Below are 17,969 nucleotides of genomic sequence, written 5' to 3'. Positions count from 1 at the left end.
CCGTAGTGACTTCTGTGAAAACAAAACATCGCTCCGTCCATTTCGACTTTAAACATTAGCATTATTTTGCATATTTTTCCCCATTTGCGCAGACTTCCTAATGGAGCTACAAATGTACCAGTTCAGTCTTGTGCCCGCCACATCTTTTGCTCGCTCTTGCTGTTTTTTTTCTCTCCAAACTTTATTGAATTAAACAACAAACAATATCACACTCGCTCTGCTTCTACTAGCTTCCGGGTATAACAGAAACGTCTATAATGACATCACAAACATGCGCAGTAAAGACGGTTTGTTGCGAAATGCGAAATAAGTGTTTTCATGCGCGCCGGTCGTATTACCAATCGACATAACCTACTTGTCTCATTCGAAATAAAATCTTGACCGGATCAGAATATTCCGAATGAGGTGTGTGAAGCATGAAGCATTATTATTTTATTTATATCAGGCTTTTAATCCGAATAAATGTGTCCATGTAAACATAGCCATTCAAAATAATTGCCAGAGACTCCTATCAAAAAGTGATGCATGTTTTATGACTCCAGCCAAACCCCACCGCCTCAATTATAATATGTGGTTGTTGTGTGTGCCTTTCAATTGGCAGCATGCCACAACAGCTCCATTATATTTCCCCTGTATTTGTAATTTCCACTTTACTGTGTATTATTTCTGCATTGAGCCAAACGGTTTGCCCGATTACATCACTGTAGCCGTGGTATTTTTTTTTCTTGCCGATAATATCAGCACTATTAGACTTTCACCATTTCTTTATGATGCTCCAACTGTGAGGAGCTTCGCCTGAGCATGCGGCCCATTGGCATTCCTTTGGTTTTCAAAGATTAAGGGCTTGCGGCATATTCAAATTAAATCAAATCAAATTTATTTATATAGCACTTTTCATACAAAAAGAATGCAACTCAAAGTGCTGTCCAGTAAAAATGTCCAAAACACAACATAAACAACATAAAAAGGAAGACCCGCTCCCGCCCTCCCTCCCAACAAACCCAAGAATATATATCCGCCAGTACATCAGCACTTGCGCCTACACACACACACACACACACACCCACGCACACACACTCACTCACACACACACACACACCCCACATATACACACAAGCCACACAACCGCATAAGCTTTGTTAAAAAAGACATGACAAGGCACAGAGGAACCATATGGGAAAGGGTACCCAAGTTCACGCTGAGGGGAATGACAGTCCACGGGCAGCCCCCCCCCCAACGGGGAGGGCCCCCCATGAGGAAACACTGGTGCTAAAAGCTAACAACAACAGAAGAACTAAAATCAGTAAACTAAGAGAAGAAGAATCCTGAGTCAAAAGAAAAGATAAATTACTTAAAATTAGGTAAAAGCCAAACTAAAAAGGTGTGTCTTGAGCTTCCTCTTAAAGACATCAACAGTCTCTGCGGACCTGACATCCTCTGGCAGGCTATTCCAAAGTTGAGGACCAAAATGGCTGAATGCTCCCTCGCCATGCGTTTTGGTCCTCACCCTTGGAATAATTAAAAGGCCGGCACCAGAGGACCTCAGGATCCGCGAGGGCTGGTATGATAAAAGCAAATCGGATAAATAAGATGGCCCAAGACCATTAAGACATTTATAAACTAATAAAAGTACCTTAAAATCGATCCTGAAACACACGGGTAGCCAATGCAGCGATTTTAAAACTGGTATAATGTGCTCCCGCCCTCTGCTTCTCGTCAGCACCCGAGCTGCTGAATTCTGGAGTAGTTGTAAAGAAAAGATACTCTTTTTGGGGAGAACAGAGAGCAATAATCTAAACGACAGGAAATAAAAGCATGCATCAGCACTTCCGTGTTAGCCTGAGAGAGAAACGGGCGGACTCTGGCGATGTTCTTAAGGTGATAAAAACCTATCTTGGTTACATTTTTAATATGAGGAATAAAACTGAGCTCAGAGTCAAAGATTACGCCGAGATTCTTTACACATTCTGAGGGTTTAAAATCTTGTAGTTTTGGTAAAAGTTTCTCTCTCTGACCTTCAGAAAACCTCAGTTTTGTCCTGATTGAGCTGTAAGAAATTCTCTGCCATCCATGAAGTAATATCTAAAATGCAACTTAAAAGGGTATCAATGGGTCCTGTTTCATCAGGAGACACGGCAATATACAGCTGTGTGTCATCAGCATAGCTGTGGAAGCTGACGCCGTGTCTACTGATAACACCCCCAAGGAGAAGCATATAAAGATTAAAAAGTATTGGGCCTAAAATTGAACCTTGGGGAACCCCACATTTAATTTCATGGGTTCTCGAGGAACAAGTATCCATACTTACAAAAAAAGATCGGTCTGTGAGATAGGCCCCCCATGAGCTGTCACCTTATCGTGGTGGAGGGGTTTGCGCGCCCCAATGATCCTAGGAGCTAAGTTGTCTGGGGCTTTTTGCCCCTGGTAGGGTCACCCATGGCAAACAGGTCCTAGGTGAGGGACCAGACTAAGCATGGCTCAAAATGACCCCTTATGAAGACAAAAATTTATGGACCACGTTTTCCCTCGCCCGGACGCGAGTCACCGGGGTCCCCTTCTGGAGCCAGGCCTGGAGGTGGGGCTCGATGGCAAGCGCCTGGTGGCCGGGCTTGCACCCATGGGGCCCGACCGGGCTCAGCCCAAAAAGGACACGTGGGTCCCCCTTCCCATGGGCTCACCACTGGTGGGAGGGGCCAAAGGGGTCAGGTGCCGTGTGAGCTGGGCGGCGGCAAAAGACAGGGACCTCCGATCCCCGGCAACAAAAACTAGCTCTTGGGACATGGAATGCCACCTCTCTGGCAGGGAAGGAGCCCGAGCTGGTGTGTGAGGCTGAGAGGTTCTGACTAGATATAGTCGGGCTCACCTCCACACACAGCTTGGGTTCTGGTACCAGTCCTCTCGAGAGGGGTTGGACACTCTTCCACTCTGGACTTGCCCAGGGTGAGAGGCGCCGAGCAGGTGTGGGCATACTTATTGCTCCCCGGCTTGGCGCCTGTACATTGGGGTTTACCCCGGTCGACGAGAGGGTAGCCTCCCTCCGCCTGAGGGTGGGGGGACCGGTCCTGACTGTTGTTTGTGCTTATGCACCAAACAGCAGTGCAGAATACCCACCCTTTTTGGAGTCCTTGGAGGGTGTGCTGGAGGGCACTCCACCTGGGGACTCCATCGTTCTGCTGGGGGCCTTCAATGCTCACGTGGGCAATGACAGTGAGACCCGGAGAGGTGTGATTGGGAGGAACAGCCCCCCCGATCTGAACCCGAGCGGTGTTCGGTTACTGGACTTCTGTGCCTATCACGGATTGTCCATAACGAACACCATGTTCAAACATAAGGGTGTCCATATGTGCACTTGGCACCAGGATACCCTAGGCCGCAGTTCGATGATCGACTTTGTAGTCCTATCATCGGACTTGCGGCCGCATGTTTTGGGCACTCGGGTGAAGAGAGGGGCGGAACTGTCAACTGATCACCATCTGGTGGTGAGTTGGCTCCGATGGTGAGGAAGATGCCGGTCCGACCTGGCAGACCCAAACGTATTGTGAGGGTTTGCTGGGAACGTCTGGCAGAATTCCCTGTCAGAAGGAGTTTCAACTCCCACCTCCGGCAGAACTTTTCCCACGTCCCGGGGGAGGCGGGGGACATCGAGTCCGAGTGGACCATGTTTCGTGCCTCCATTGTTGAGGCGGCCAATAAGAGCTGTGGCCGCAAGGTGGTCGGTGCCTGTCGTGGCGGCAATCCCCGAACCCGCTGGTGGACACCAGCTGCAAGGGATGCTGTCCAGCTGAAGAAGGAGTCTTATCGGGCCTTTTTGGCCTGTGGGACCCCGGAGGCAGCTGACAGGTACCGGCTGGCCAAACGGAATGCAGCTCTGTCGGTTGCTGAGGCAAAAACTCAGGTGTGGGAGGAGTTCGGGGAGGCCATGGAAAATGACTTCCGGACGGCTTCGAGGAAATTCTGGTCCACCATCCGACGTCTCAGGAGAGGGAAGCAGTGCACCATTATAACTGTTTATAGTGGAGATGGGGTGCTGCTGACCTCAACTCAGGACGTTGTGGGTCGGTGGGGAGAGTACTTCGAAGACCTCCTCAATTCCACTGACACGCCTTCCACTGAAGAAGCAGAGCCTGGAGACTCTGAGGTGGGCTCTCCTATCTCTGGGGTTGAAGTAACCGAGGTAGTCAAAAAACTCCTCGGTGGCAAAGCCCCGGGGGTGGATGAGATCCGCCCGGAGTTCATAAAGGCTCTGGATGTTGAGGGGCTGTCATGGTTAACACGTCTCTACAACATCGCTTGGACATTGGGGACAGTGCCCCTGGATTGGCAGACTGGGGTGGTGGTCCCCCTTTTTAAGAAGGGGGACCGGAGCGTGTGCTCCAATTACAGAGGGATCACACTCCTCAGCCTCCCCGGCAAGGTCTATTCAGGGGTGCTGGAGAGGAGGGTCCGTCGGAAGGTCGAATCTCGGATTCAGGAGGAGCAATGTGGTCCCGGCCGTGGAACAGTGGACCAGCTCTACACCCTCAGCAGGGTCCTCGAGGGTGCATGGGAGTTCGCCCAACCAGTCTACATGTGTTTTGTGGACTTGGAGAAGGCGTTCGACCGTGTCCCTCGGGGAGTTCTGTGGGGGTGCTTCGGGAGTACGGGGTACCGAGCCCCCTGATAAGGGCTGCCCGGTCCCTGTACCACCGATGTCAGAGTTTGGTCCGCATTGCCGGCAGTAAGTCGGATTCGTTTCCAGTGAGGGTTGGACTCCGCCAAGGCTGCCCTTTGTCACCGATTCTGTTCATAACTTTTATGGACAGAATTTCTAGGCGCAGCCGAGGTGTCGAGGGGGTCCGGTTTGGTGGCCTCAGTATTGCATCTCTGCTTTTTGCAGATGATGTGGTACTGTTGGCTTCTTCAAGCCGCGATCTCCAACTCTCGCTGGAGCTGTTCGCATCCGAGTGTGAAACGGTCGGAATGAAAATCAGCACCTCCAAATCTGAGACCATGGTCCTCAGTCGGAAAAGGGTGGTGTGCCCTCTCCGGGTCGGGGATGGGATTCTGCCCCAAGTGGAGGAGTTCAAGTATCTTGGCGTCTTGTTCACGAGTGAGGGTAAGATGGAACGGGAGATCGACAGGCGGATCGGTGCAGCGTTTGCTGTGATGCGGACCCTGTATCGGTCGTCGTGGTGAAGAAGGAACCCAGCCGAAAAGCAAAACTCTCAATTTACCGGTCGATCTACGTTCCTACTCTCACCTATGGTCATGAGCTGTGGGTCATTACCGAAAGAACAAGATCTCGGATACAAGCGGCCGAAATGGGTTTCCTTCACAGGGTGTCCGGGCTCTCCCTTAGAGATAGGGTGAGAAGTTTGGCCATCCGGGAGGGACTTAGAGTCGAGCCGCTGCTCCTCCGCGTTGAGAGGAGCCAGTTGAGGTGGCTCGGGCATCTGATAAGGATTCCCCCTGGACGCCTCCCTGGTGAGGTGTTCCGGGCATGACCCACCGGCAGGAGACCCCGAGGACGACCCAGAACACGCTGGAGAGACTATGTCTCCCGGCTTGCCTGGGAACGCCTTGGGATCCTTCCGGAAGAGCTGGAAGATGTTGTTGGGGAGAGGGAAGTCTGGGCTTCCCTGCTGAAGCTGCTGCCTCCGCGACCCGACTTCAGATAAGCGGGAGATAATGGATGGATGGATGTGAGATCGGAATAAAACCAGTTAAAAACAGTACCAGAGATGCCCACTAGGTTTTTAAGTCTATTTAATAAAATTTGGTGATCTAATGTATCAAAAGCAGCGCTTAGATCCAGTAGCACCAAGACTGTGAGTTTTCTCACGTCTGCAGTATACCTAATGGTATACTTAAAAGAGCAGTCTCAGTACTGTGGTTCATCCTAAAACCAGATTGATATTTCTCTAAAATACTATTTGTTTAAAAAGTGATTTAGGTGGAGAAACACCAGTTTTTCTAAAATCTTACTTTAAAATGGTAAGTTGGATACAGGTCTGTAATTATTAAAAACGCTGGGGTCAGAGTTCCTCTTCTTCAGAAGGGGCTTCACCGCCGCCATTTTTAAGGCGGCGGGGAAGACACCCGTCTGGAGAGAGCAATTGACTATGTTTAAAATTTGTTCCTCAAAGAATCCATAAAATGTCTTAAAAAGAAATGTGGGAATTGGATCCAAAAGGCAGGTTGTTGGATTTACCTGGCTGACTCAGACTGAGTGTTTTTGTTGTTTTATGGCAGTCATTCTACCGCTTTGATCTTCGTCAGTTTTGTTTTGTTGATTTGGGGAGGTTGCGGTAGAGAAGGGACAACAATCATTTAAATATCACTTTTTGATAGGAACGGTTTTCTAAATTATATGGTGCTTGATTAAGTTTCGGTAGATGTTAGATATGAACCCACCTTTATCTGCATTTCCTCTCCTATTAGGGTGCCTCTGTAATCTGTGGTGAATGTCCAGTCGTATGGCCTCACCACCTCTTGAGGGTGCTCAGAAACAACTCTGGAAGAAAATGTGTTTTTGTTGCTCCTCAAGTTTTTCCTTTATGTTTAAATTTCAAGAAACACCCTTCCATAGTGAGTACATGAAGGCTTATGACAGTAAAAAGTACAAAACAAATCAACAGTCATGAAAATACTAAAAGAACGACTATATCTAGTCAGAACCTCTCAGCCTCGCACACCAGCTCGGGCTCCTTCTCTGCCAGAGAGATGACATTCCATGTTTCTGTAGCCGGGGATCGGCCAAAGTCCCTGCCTTTTACCGCCGCCCAGCTCACGGGGCACCCGACCCCTTTGGTTCATCCCACAGGCGGTGAGCCCATGGGAAGTGGGACCCACGTTGCCTTTTTGGCAACTACTCCACTACTTAAAGCGGAAGTCAACCCAAATATAATTTTTTCAAGAATATGTTCCCAGCAAGCCCACTAGTTGAAACGCAGCATTCTGATTAATTTTGCGTTTGTGGAATATAAGTTAAGCAGCAAAATGCACTCGTTTTTAGCTATCTCTGGGGGCGGCCATTTTGTCTTCTGTCGACTGAAAATGGCATCACAACTGCTCACAATGACCAATCACGGCTGACCTGTTTTCTGAACCTGAGCCATGATTGGTCATTGTGAGCAGTTGTGATGTCATTTTCAGTCGACAGAAGACAAAATGGCCACCCCCAGAGTTGGCTGAAAAAGAATGGATTAATACTTATTCCACAAACGCAATATTTATTAGAATTCACTGTTTCAACTAGTGGGCTTGCATAGAACATCCATCCATCCATTATCTATACCGCTTGTCCTCACAAGGGTCAGTAGGCGGGGGACACCCTGAATTGGTTGCCAGACAATCGCAGGGACAGAGACAAACATCCACACTCACATTCTCACCTCGGGGCAATTTAGAGTGTCCAATCAACTTACCATGCATGTTTTTGGAATGTGGGAGGAAACCGGAGTACCCGGAGAAAACCCACGCAGGCACGGGGAGAACATGCAAACTCCACACAGGGAGGCCGGAGCCGGGATTGAACCCACGACCTCTGAACTGTGAGGCGGATGTGCTAACCAGTCAATCACCCTACATAGAACATGTTCTTGAAAAAAAATGTTTGCGTTGACTTCCCCTTTAAGCAAATGTAACGGCGTAAAGGTACAGTGTTAATATCTCTGCATATTTTACAGTGAAGCTGGCTCTGGTGATTTGGGCACGAGGCGGACTGGCTGCCAACCAATCACAGGGCAAATATAGACAAACAACTTTCACACACATTCACACCTATTTGAACATTTTGAGTCCAATGCTGTGATTATCTTGCCTGCTCTCCTGCCATTGTCGAGCACAAGCCACTTGGAGAGTGTCATATGAGTTGTTGATTCTTTTCAGGGCATCAATGGCATTGAATTCAATTCCAAAGCCATCACTATGTTGGATACGCAGGATGTTGTCCCCAAATAACATTTCTGGGAGGGTGGGCAAGTTCAGCTCTTCTGTTAATCTGCAAAGGAAAAATAAAATATATTCCAACTGAAAAGGTAGTAATACATTATAAAAGAGAGAAAAAAAAAAGACTCATTGCCGTGAAGTATTCTTCAATGCGGGTGATACATTTCAGACACAGCCACTGTGGATGAAAATCTGCTATATAGAAATACAGTATAAACCAAGGCTCGAAGATACCACTAGAGCAGGGATGTCAAACTCATTTTTGTCGCGGGCCACATAATAGCTTTGGTGTCCCTCGGAGGGCCGTTACCACTGTGAACCCATATAAATGTATGACCGCCTCATAATAACACATATACACAACAAATAGATGGATAACTAGTTTTGTAATCAGAAGCCAGTAAATAGTTTGTTCAACTATTTTTCACTTTATTTTAAAGGGGGGATTGGTAACAAATGCTTGCAATATGTCATATGTAGTGTAAAAAGTGAAGTCAGTTTGAAAGAAACATGTTACGTCAACACAGAGGATTTGCCTTTGCGGGCCACATAAAATGATGTCGCGGGCCGGATCTGGCCCCCGGGCCTTGAGTTTGACAGCTGTACACTAGAGCTTTCAATGGAGTAGGATGTGTGTATAGAAGCTCCTGCTGGTTTTGATTGAAATTGTATTATAATTGCACTTTTAGCGAGGATATTTTTCCTCACGTTGCATTTTGTTTTATTTTAAGCTTGAAATATAACATTGGACCACAATATGATGGCTGGCAAAAGTGCGAAAACCCGCAGCCCTTTTAAGACTCAATTGAGGACCGCTCTGCTATGCTCCGTCTCTGAGTATTTTTCCTGCCCCTGCTGTGGCAACCTCGGCGTTAGCTGGCCAGGATGTCGTCACACTCAAGATCGAGTTCGCTGAGGAAGGACACAAAAAGGAACTTCACGAGGCGCTGGGCGATGCTTTGTCTACTATTACAGGGACACTTGGGTGAGCTTAACTTTGGTACTTATATAATAGGTTTGCATGTAAAAATGACATCAGTACTAAAGTGCCCCCCCAAACGACTGTAGTGATTTAAGGTCTTTTTTTGTGATTAGATTTATGACAAATTGCCCCGCCCCTTTTAGGGGCGTGACTTATGTTATGTTTTCGGTCTCAGCGGTCTAGGTCACGCGAGGAAGGCATTGCGTGGTAATATTGCTCGCTTTGACAGTTCTGTTGTCTAAAACGGCGACCGATCGCTACCAAAATGCAAATGCACATTACTACTCGTCCACTTCAACCTGTGAAAGTATAAAAGTGTTCTGCACAATAGTTTGGATTTATTGACAAAACACGATCTCATCATGATCACCTCCACAAAATCAAAAAAATACTGTGGCAATTGCTCCACCACTTTCACAATCTGGAGCGGACAAGAGCATGAATGCGCACACGAACCCCGACTGGTTATATTTCGGACATTTAGCGACGCTAAACTCGTGTCAACTCTCAGGAGGGGGACGGTGGCTTGCAGCAGCAGCAGGCAGATTGGAGCTTTAGGCCCCCCTCGTCCCTCCACGGGTAAAGGTAGAATAATAGGACGGCTAATAGCAACAACTAGCTTGAGGTCGTTAAAACAAAAGGTGTTAGCACAACAACATTAGCTCATTACTCTGCTTCCAGCCTGCGTCGATCTTCATGTCACGGGGTTGCCTCGCAGGGTTGCCTCCCAAGCAGTCGCCAAGACACCGCTTGCAGCTGCCAGAGAGTGAGGTAAGCCCTCATCGAACAAGCGTCAATGTTCAGCGAGGCTGACCACAACCGAGTATGGACGCATTGGAACGTACCTTTTCGGCTGTTTGATTTCCAAATTGGACAGCGTGTTGTCAGTCGAAAAACTGGGGCCATTCCTCATCCAAATAAATGTGCACATCTCATTTCCACTTCAGTCTCTGTCCTGACTGGTGTTTAATGCCTCGCCCATCGTAACCGTGATCAGCATAGAAGCAGTGTTTTTTTTTGTTTTGTTTTTTTCAAGCAAAGAAGCAATGTGCGCTGGTCCCACCCTAAATCTATGTATCTTTGCTCACTTCCACATTTCCTCATTCTCATATAAATCAGCCATGGAGAGGTTAATCCTTTTGATATGTTGAAGTGGGCATTAGTAGAGATGTCCACATAAATTTTGGTGCCAATTGATTGTCGTTTTTGGACGTTATAAGCAATGAAAGTGCAATGATTTCCAATGGAGAGTTTGGAATCGGTTACTCCCGTGGCTCCGGCCGAACAAGGATAGAACGGTAGGGGGTGCGGCCATTTGCCTCATGAATAACAAGAGGCGTTATTCATGGAGTCATCTCTTTCCTAATTTTTACAAATGGCAGGTATTAGATAGTAGCTGGTAAGCTAATGCAATAAAAGATTTTGTTGGTAAACATATATGCCCCAAATTTTGATGATGCTGTATTTGCTAACAGAGTGCTGGGCAGTCCTCCCTTCTTAAAAACTCATCAGGGTGTTTTTGGAGGAGCGTTTTTTATCCTTCCTTGGATCGGTCTAGTACCCGTAAAGTGACTCAGTCTGCTATGGCTAAAACGTAAAACGCTTGTGGACTCATGGAGATACTGTAACCCACCTATGTCAAAGTCAAGGCCCGCGGGCCACATCCGGCCCACGAGAAGGTTTTCTACGTCCCCTGGGATGATATTGCTTTATTATTAGATCCGGCCCGCAGCAAGCCGGTGTGGGTAGCAGATCTGATCAGGTCCTTCGCGCCTGCCGAAGACGTCACGCTTTAAAATATATTGTAGCGACTTCAAAGAACACGCCGTCAGACGTAGTTTAATTATCATGTTTTTATTAGTTCAACCGGCTAATAACGGCCGCAGCCGACGTCAATACAGTACGACAACCGTTCAGTCAAAAAAGAGCAACGGTTCTCCTGTTCGTCCTCCGCTGCTCTCGCTTGCATGCCCTCCCATCTAGCGAGCCGCACGATGCATTCATTATCCTCGGAAACAAAACAACTTGGCAAGACACAAATTCGACCACAACACAGATCACCCAATTCGTTACACTATTTCTGCAATATATTTCTTTGCATCAATGTTTGCCACCCCATGGCTGTTCTACATGCTGACTGACGACTTCACGTCACTTTTTGTGGCTTTCAAAAACGGATTGTGGTGAAAAGTTATTTGGAGTAAAACACACTTTATTAGAAATACTTCATGTTAGAAATCTAACGTTGTATTATTAGTAATTGTTGGCATTTGAAACTCAATTCATTGAGTTTCGATGTAGTGCTGAGATGTCCCACACTGTGAGCAGGCATTGAACGCTATTCAAGCCCTAAGTGTTGATAGTGAGTGACGTTTTTTCCTCTTTCCTCCTTCGACACAGCTTGTAGCTTGTTCGTGCCAGCAAACTCAGTAGTTGCAGATTGCCCGTGTTTCACCACGTTTGTTGTTGTGTGTAAATGTTAAAAGGTGAGTTTAATAATATAAGTTCGTGGTTCATTTACATAAACTTGTCTTTGGGCTGAATGTTCCTGATTCTTCGTGGTGTAGATTGGAACTATCATCCTGTAGGGGTTTTTCTTTACCCTCCCTACTGTATTCCTCTTTACCCGCGAAACCTTCATTATATATAGACAACCCAGTGGTTATCAACACTCTCAAGGTTTGGTATCAGTTCCAGAAGCACTTTGACTTTATAGATGCTTCCTCCTCAGTCCCATTACACAACAACCACTTATTTCTTCGGTCGCTTTCGGACCCGGTATTTTTAAAATGGCATCACAAGGGTATTAAACAATTCAATCATCTGTATGTACGCAATGTCTTTGATAGTTTTGCTAGTCTGTCTTATGCTTATCTCTTTGTGGCTCAAACACACCATGCTTATCTTGAAACTTAAAGCTGAAGTCAACCCACACATTTTTTTCAAGAATATGTTCCCAGAAGGCCCACTATTTGAAACACAGCATTCTGATAACTATTGTGTTTGTGGAATAAGTGTTAATCCACTCGTTTTTAGCCATCTCTGGGGACAGCCATTTTGACTTCTGTCGACTGAAAATTACATGATAACTGCTCATATATATATATATATATATATATATATATATATATATATAGAATAGAATGTAATAGAATTAAAATGTTAAGAGAACATTTAATTGTCAGTTGCTATTGATGTTTGAAATGTAATTTGCACTGGTGAATACTTTTACTTATTTCCCTGTTTTGAATCTAAAAGGTCAGTGAACATTTATTTGCCAGTGATATGTCCCCCGCCTACTGCCTGAAGGCAGCTCGGATAGACCCCTGTGAGGATAAGCGGTATAGATAATGGATGGATGGATGGTTGGATGGATGGATGGATGTCATGTTTCAAATGGACCAAAAGACATGTTTAAGAATCTTGTAATTTAAAATTTAAAAAGTCAAAAAGAAAAGGCAGACTGGTTTGCTAAAATGTACCTGTACTTTATTTATTGGTGTTCCATGTAAAAAAGGATGTCAAGCTAAATGGTCGGCCCCCCGCATTTTCACCTCACCAAATCTGGCCCTCTTAGCAAAAGGTTTGGACACCCCTGGTTTAAGCGGAGCAAAGCCAACTTTGAACAGCAAAATAGCAGGCAATTTAAGTGTCTGGAGAGAAAACAATACGAAACGCATCGCTGTTAAATTATGGTAACTTGTTACGGTGTTGTTACAGAGTCCTGTACATCAGCTGGGAGGAGTGGCCAAGAAGATTAAAAGTAACTAGAGAATGCAATTTCTGGAGAAATTCCATGTGAAGGCGAGGGAAGCTGAAAAGAAATTGCGGAATGCGTTGGAATGAAGTTGAATTAAGTCGAATAAAGTTGAATGATATTGAATAAAGTTGAACGATACTGAATGAAATTGAATACAATGAAAAGAAGTTGAATGAAGTTGAATAAAGTGGAATTAAGTTGAATGATACTGAATAAAGTTGAATAAAGTGGGATGAAGTTGAATAAAGTGGGATGAAGTTGAATGAACTCTATGAAAAATTGTGGAATGTTTTAGAATGAGGGAGAATCGATCCAACGCAGCCTGCACACAATTCAGCGTGTGTACCACAAGACCATCAAGGACCTAACTGGAAGGCTGTAAAACTGAAATGTTGAATGTGGAAGTGGGACTGAATGGCGAATGTAATGTTTTTTTTAAGGTTGAATAATTAGAATTTTTGGGAAGTATGAATTGCAGGCGTGTTGAAAAGTTGAACCAAAGTGAGTTGAATGAAGTGGAATGAAGTGGAATGAAGTTGAATGAAGTTTAATAATACTGAATTAAGTGGAATGTTGTTGAATGAAGTTGAATGATCTCGAATGATGTACAATGGCCTGGACTGAGGACATAAAAAACAGGAGGGGAGCAAGAAAAGAGGAAATAAGGCAACACTTAACTTCCGGGTCACTTCCAGGTCATATGGGTCACTTCTGGGTCACTTTTGGTTCATTTCCGGGTCATTTGGGTCACTTCTGGTTCATTTTTACAATCAATCAATCAATCACATTTTATTTATATAGCACTTTTCATACATAAAAATGCAACTCAAAGTGCTTTAAAACATTCAAAGCAAAACATAGATAATTAGAAAAAAAAAAATAAAAAATCCGTTCATGCCCTCCCTCCCAACAAACCCAAGACAGATATCCATTAGTACATCAGCAATCATTCACACACACCCACACAAAGTGCACAACCTGATAAAATGTGTTAAAAAGACATGACAAGGCACAGAGAAACCATATGAGGAAAGGGTACCCAAGGGGAGCTCTCCGCGCCGAGGGGAATGACAGCCCACGGCCACAGGGGCGCCACCACCATAGAGGCCCGGATTAGACAGGCGGACCCCACACAAAGTGTAGAGGCCGCCGGCCACCCAGACCCAAGGGGTCCCTGCGATGACAGCCCCCGCGGGAAGGGCAGCCACCCCTCCCTCAAAGCGGAGGCTCCCCCGTGAGAAACACTGGAGCTAAAAGCTGACAACGGCAGAGAGCAAAAAAACTAAAAGACAGAACAGTAGTATAGTCTAAGAACTAATCAGTAAGATAAGATAGAAATTTTTTTTATCTTCAATCAAAAGAAAAGATAAATTATTTAAAAGTTGTTGAAAGCCAAACTAAAAAGGTGTGTCTTGAGCTTCCTCTTAAAAATATCAACAGTCTCTGCAGACCTGACGTCCTCTGGCAGGCTATTCCAAAGGTGAGGACCAAAACGGCTGAATGCAGCCTCGCCATGCATTTTGGTCCTCACCCTTGGAATAAATAAAAGGCCGGCGCCAGAGGACCTCAGGATCCGCGAGGGTTGGTATGATAAAAGCAAATCAGATAAATAAGATAGCCCAAGACCATTAACACATTTATAAACTAATAAAAGTACTTTAAAATCGATCCTGAAACACACAGGGAGCCAATGCAGCAATTTCAAAACTGGCGTAATGTGCTCCCGCCCTCTGGTTCTCGTCAGCACCCGAGCGGCTGAATTCTGCAGTAGTTGCAGTGGTGAAATGCTCTTTTTCGGGAGGCCAGAGAGCAGGGCATTACAGTAATCTAAACGACAGGAAATAAAAGCATGCATCAGCACTTCCGTGTTAGCCTGAGAGAGAAACGGGCGGACTCTGGCGATATTCTTAAGGTGATAAAAACCAATCTTGGTTACATTTTTAATATGAGGAATAAAACTGAACTCAGAGTCAAAAATGACGCCAAGGTTCTTCACACAATGTGAGGGATTAAAAATGTGTAGTTTTGGTAAAAGCTTCTCTCTCTGACCTTCGGGACCGTTAACTAAAACCTCAGTTTTGTCCTGATTGAGCTGTAGGAAATTATCCGCCATCCATGACTTGATATCTAAAATGCAATTTAAAAGGGTATCAATGGGTCCTGTGTCATCAGGAGACACGGCAATATACAGCTGCGTGTCATCAGCATAGCTGTGAAAGCTGATGCCGTGTCCCCTGATGACATCCCCAAGGGGAAGCATATAAAGATTAAAAAGTAGGGGGACTAAAATCGAACCTTGAGGAATCCCACATTTAATTTCATGGGTTTTGGAGGAACAAGTATCCATACTTTCGGGTCATTCTGGTCATTTCCGGTTCATTTTCGGGTCATTCTGGTCACTTCCGGTTCATTTTCAGGTCATTCTGGTCACTTCCGGTTCATTTCGGGGTAATTTGGGTCACTTCCGGTTCATTCCCGGGTTCTTTTGGTCATTTCCGGTTCATATAAGGGTAATTTGGGTCACTTCCAGTCCATTTCCGGGTTATTTGGGTCACTTCCGTTCCATTTCTGAGATTTTAGGCTTTCAGTATCTGTCAGCCATAACCATCAAATTACAGGAAATAAAATCTTGAAATTATTTCACTCTCTATGTAATGAAGTTATATAAAATGACAGTTTCACTTCATGAAAGAAGAGAGATTCTTTTTTTAACATGTGCATAGATGTGTCGATGTAACAGCACAAATTGCTTTGAGTGAGTGTGCCCTTGAAAAATAGCAAGTTAATAATAGGAATCTACAACTTACTTTAAAAATGAAAAAAAATACATCTCACCTTTCAATGTCTTTGGATTTCATTATATGGTTTTTGGCAGTTGTAACTTTCCAAGGGCCAAAGGTAAAGTCCTTTTTGCTGCTCTTAAAACCATGGGAAATCATGATAGATCGAAGGCCGGCATCCACTGCAAGAAAAGACAGAATGTTTACATTATCTGGTTTAACCCATAAAAGCCTAAAGCACCTGACGAAACATGCCTAACACCTAAGGGTGACTAATCACCAGTGCTGGGCAGTCTATTCCTTGGGCCAGCCCGTTTGGACCCTCCCGCCCTGCTGGATGCCCATTTTGGGGGGGTGTTTGGGTGACTGACAATTTTTTTTTTTTTTTTTTTTTTAAATGGCTGGACTAAGCATGGCCGGAAGTCGATTTTAGTCCGGCCCACTAATCGGCCCTCGTGCGTGTTACGTGCAGCAAAATTTCATCTCAGCCTCCTCTGTTAAAGGCTTCTTTTTAGGCTTCTTTCTACTCCCGCGTCGGCGCAAGCGACAACTGATGTTATAGGGATTGTGGTGTTGCCCCCCCACCCCCTCTTATAATGGTATGCCCCAGTTGCAGGTGGGAGGCGCGGGTTACATGATGTGAGCGCACGTTGCTGCTGCAAAGCAACTAGTTTAGCAGCGTTGTGTGTGGAAAGAATTTACTCACCCACGTTCCCCCTTAGCCGCCACCTTCCAGATCGTTTTCGCAATCAAATTAAATGCATCGTCTAGTCATCTCGGTCCCTTTATGGTTGTAGCAGGCATGATATCCATTGTGGTCGCTGTCTTTTTGAAGCGACGCCCCCCGACTTGTTTCGAAAGAACTTGTGTCCACGAGTATATATATTATTATCATTATTTATTTATTTATTTATTTTAATTTTTTTTAGTATATTCAAGCTGCGCGCAGCACTGACTCAAGGATGACGCAGGCACATCAAGGTGGAGTTCATGCACTTCTCTGGCGTCTTCCCTATTTCCGGAAATACGCCATAGCAAACCAGCTGTGTGTAGTGGTATGCTGGTGTGCTTTTATTTTGAAGGCCGGGAAGGAGGGGAAGTGTGGAAAATAAATAAGTAACTTGACTACGACTTCTAGCCGTTTGTTGAACCCAAATAATTATACAATACGACAAATCCAATCCCGGGTCTCGCAATGCAAGTAAGCACACGCAGTTGGCTAAGTAGTACTGGCGCATTTGAAGCGTGTCCACAGCGAGTTCAAATTGTAAATTAGCCAGCTCATGATATTTAAAAAGCCTCTGCTGTTAGAGCATTTCTCCCGCGGTGACGTCAATCATGGATGCTTTTTTGGGGCGGGGGCCGACAATGTTTATGAATATGGCCGGGCGGTCGTGGCCGGAAGGGTACCCAGATCAAGGGTGGAGGGTCGCGGCCGGACGGGCAAAAAATGGTCAAGTGCCCAGCTCTGCTAATCACCCTCTAAAATCTGAAGTTTTCACAGAAATTCAACATAAAATAATTGATATCTCAGTCCCTGTAGCAGATAGAAACATAATTCCAAAAGAATTTGAGAGCTCTCAAGCTCTCAAATTCTTTTGAAATGATGTTTCATGGCTTTCACGCAGGAGTTTATTATTATTTACTGTTTAAGTAAAAAAAATGTAAAAATAAAGGCTCAGTGCAAGAGAAGCACTATTTTTCATTTTAAAAATTGAGTGGTAATTACCATCCTCTTTTCGTGCTTTGTTTACGGTCTCAAAAATGCGATTATTCACTGAGAGAAAAATAAAATAAAATAATAATTTCTACAAAAACAATAGGAACCTCGCAGCAGTCGCTGCTCGGCCTTAACTAGAGCTGTGAGCAGCTGTAAAAAGCCTCTTGCAGCCCTGGCAATGTTGGTATACTGGCAGGTTTGGGTACTGGCACATCTGAACTGGAATTTTGGGAAAATGACGTACATCCGATTAAAAGCTAATTTGATAAAATATAACTTATATGACTATAAAAAGACAAAAATGGGGCCATGATTTCAAAATTAAATAGAAAATGTCCGACTTCCTTTTGAGTTTAGAGTAGGGCTTCAGAGCCTATTTGTAGGACTGGTACTGGAATCAAACTTTTGCTAGATCTTGGTTACACGTATAACCAAGGCTGCTTTGCAAAAAATTTGTAGGGCGCGTTAAGTTTTAAAAATTGCACAATAGCTTAAAATGTTGATGCTGTTGCCTGGCCTGATGGTTCATGAGTTTTCCTGCAAGTTTAAACCTTCAAATGTAGTATTGTTTTCTTGGTGAATAGAGCGTTGCCATGGTAACAGCTTTTCGCGAAAATTCACAAACTTTGTGTTGCAACATCATGAAGGCTAAAACACTCGTTCGAGCAAATATGATGTGTACCTGGTTAACCGCTGGCAGAAAAATATTTTAAAAATTCCTTTAGTCACTAGGTGGCGGTACCAGTACATAAAAGTAAGTTTTTAGATATCTTCAGGCCAATACTCTCATTAAATGTG

General features: G+C 44.9%; 1 protein-coding gene across 9 annotated transcripts in view; it reads right to left on the bottom strand.

The window, feature by feature from the left end:
• The window catches only part of tiprl (TIP41, TOR signaling pathway regulator-like (S. cerevisiae)), a 35,962-nt gene that overhangs the window by 11,259 nt on the left and 6,734 nt on the right, over window positions 1–17,969 (bottom strand). For all 9 annotated transcript variants that reach the window (XR_015081902.1, XR_015081903.1, XR_015081898.1 and 6 more), the window contains exons 2-4: window positions 15,507–15,633; window positions 7,802–7,981; window positions 6,394–6,493 (exon numbers count right to left, since the gene is read on the bottom strand). Coding sequence is in view for 3 of the 9 variants with exons in the window: in XM_086013005.1 (XP_085869131.1) it covers window positions 6,394–6,493; window positions 7,802–7,981; window positions 15,507–15,610 (384 nt within the window). In the remaining 6 variants the exon portion in view is untranslated. The remainder of the gene's footprint in view (window positions 1–6,393; window positions 6,494–7,801; window positions 7,982–15,506; window positions 15,634–17,969) is intronic.

The sequence above is a fragment of the Filicampus tigris genome, chromosome 17, assembly GCF_054856515.1.
Source record: "Filicampus tigris isolate MCC_2025a chromosome 17, RoL_Ftig_1.0, whole genome shotgun sequence".
Lineage (NCBI taxonomy): Eukaryota > Metazoa > Chordata > Actinopteri > Syngnathiformes > Syngnathidae > Filicampus > Filicampus tigris.
The sequence above is the reverse complement of the archived record's forward strand: the minus strand, read 5'-3'. Positions and strand labels throughout refer to the sequence as shown.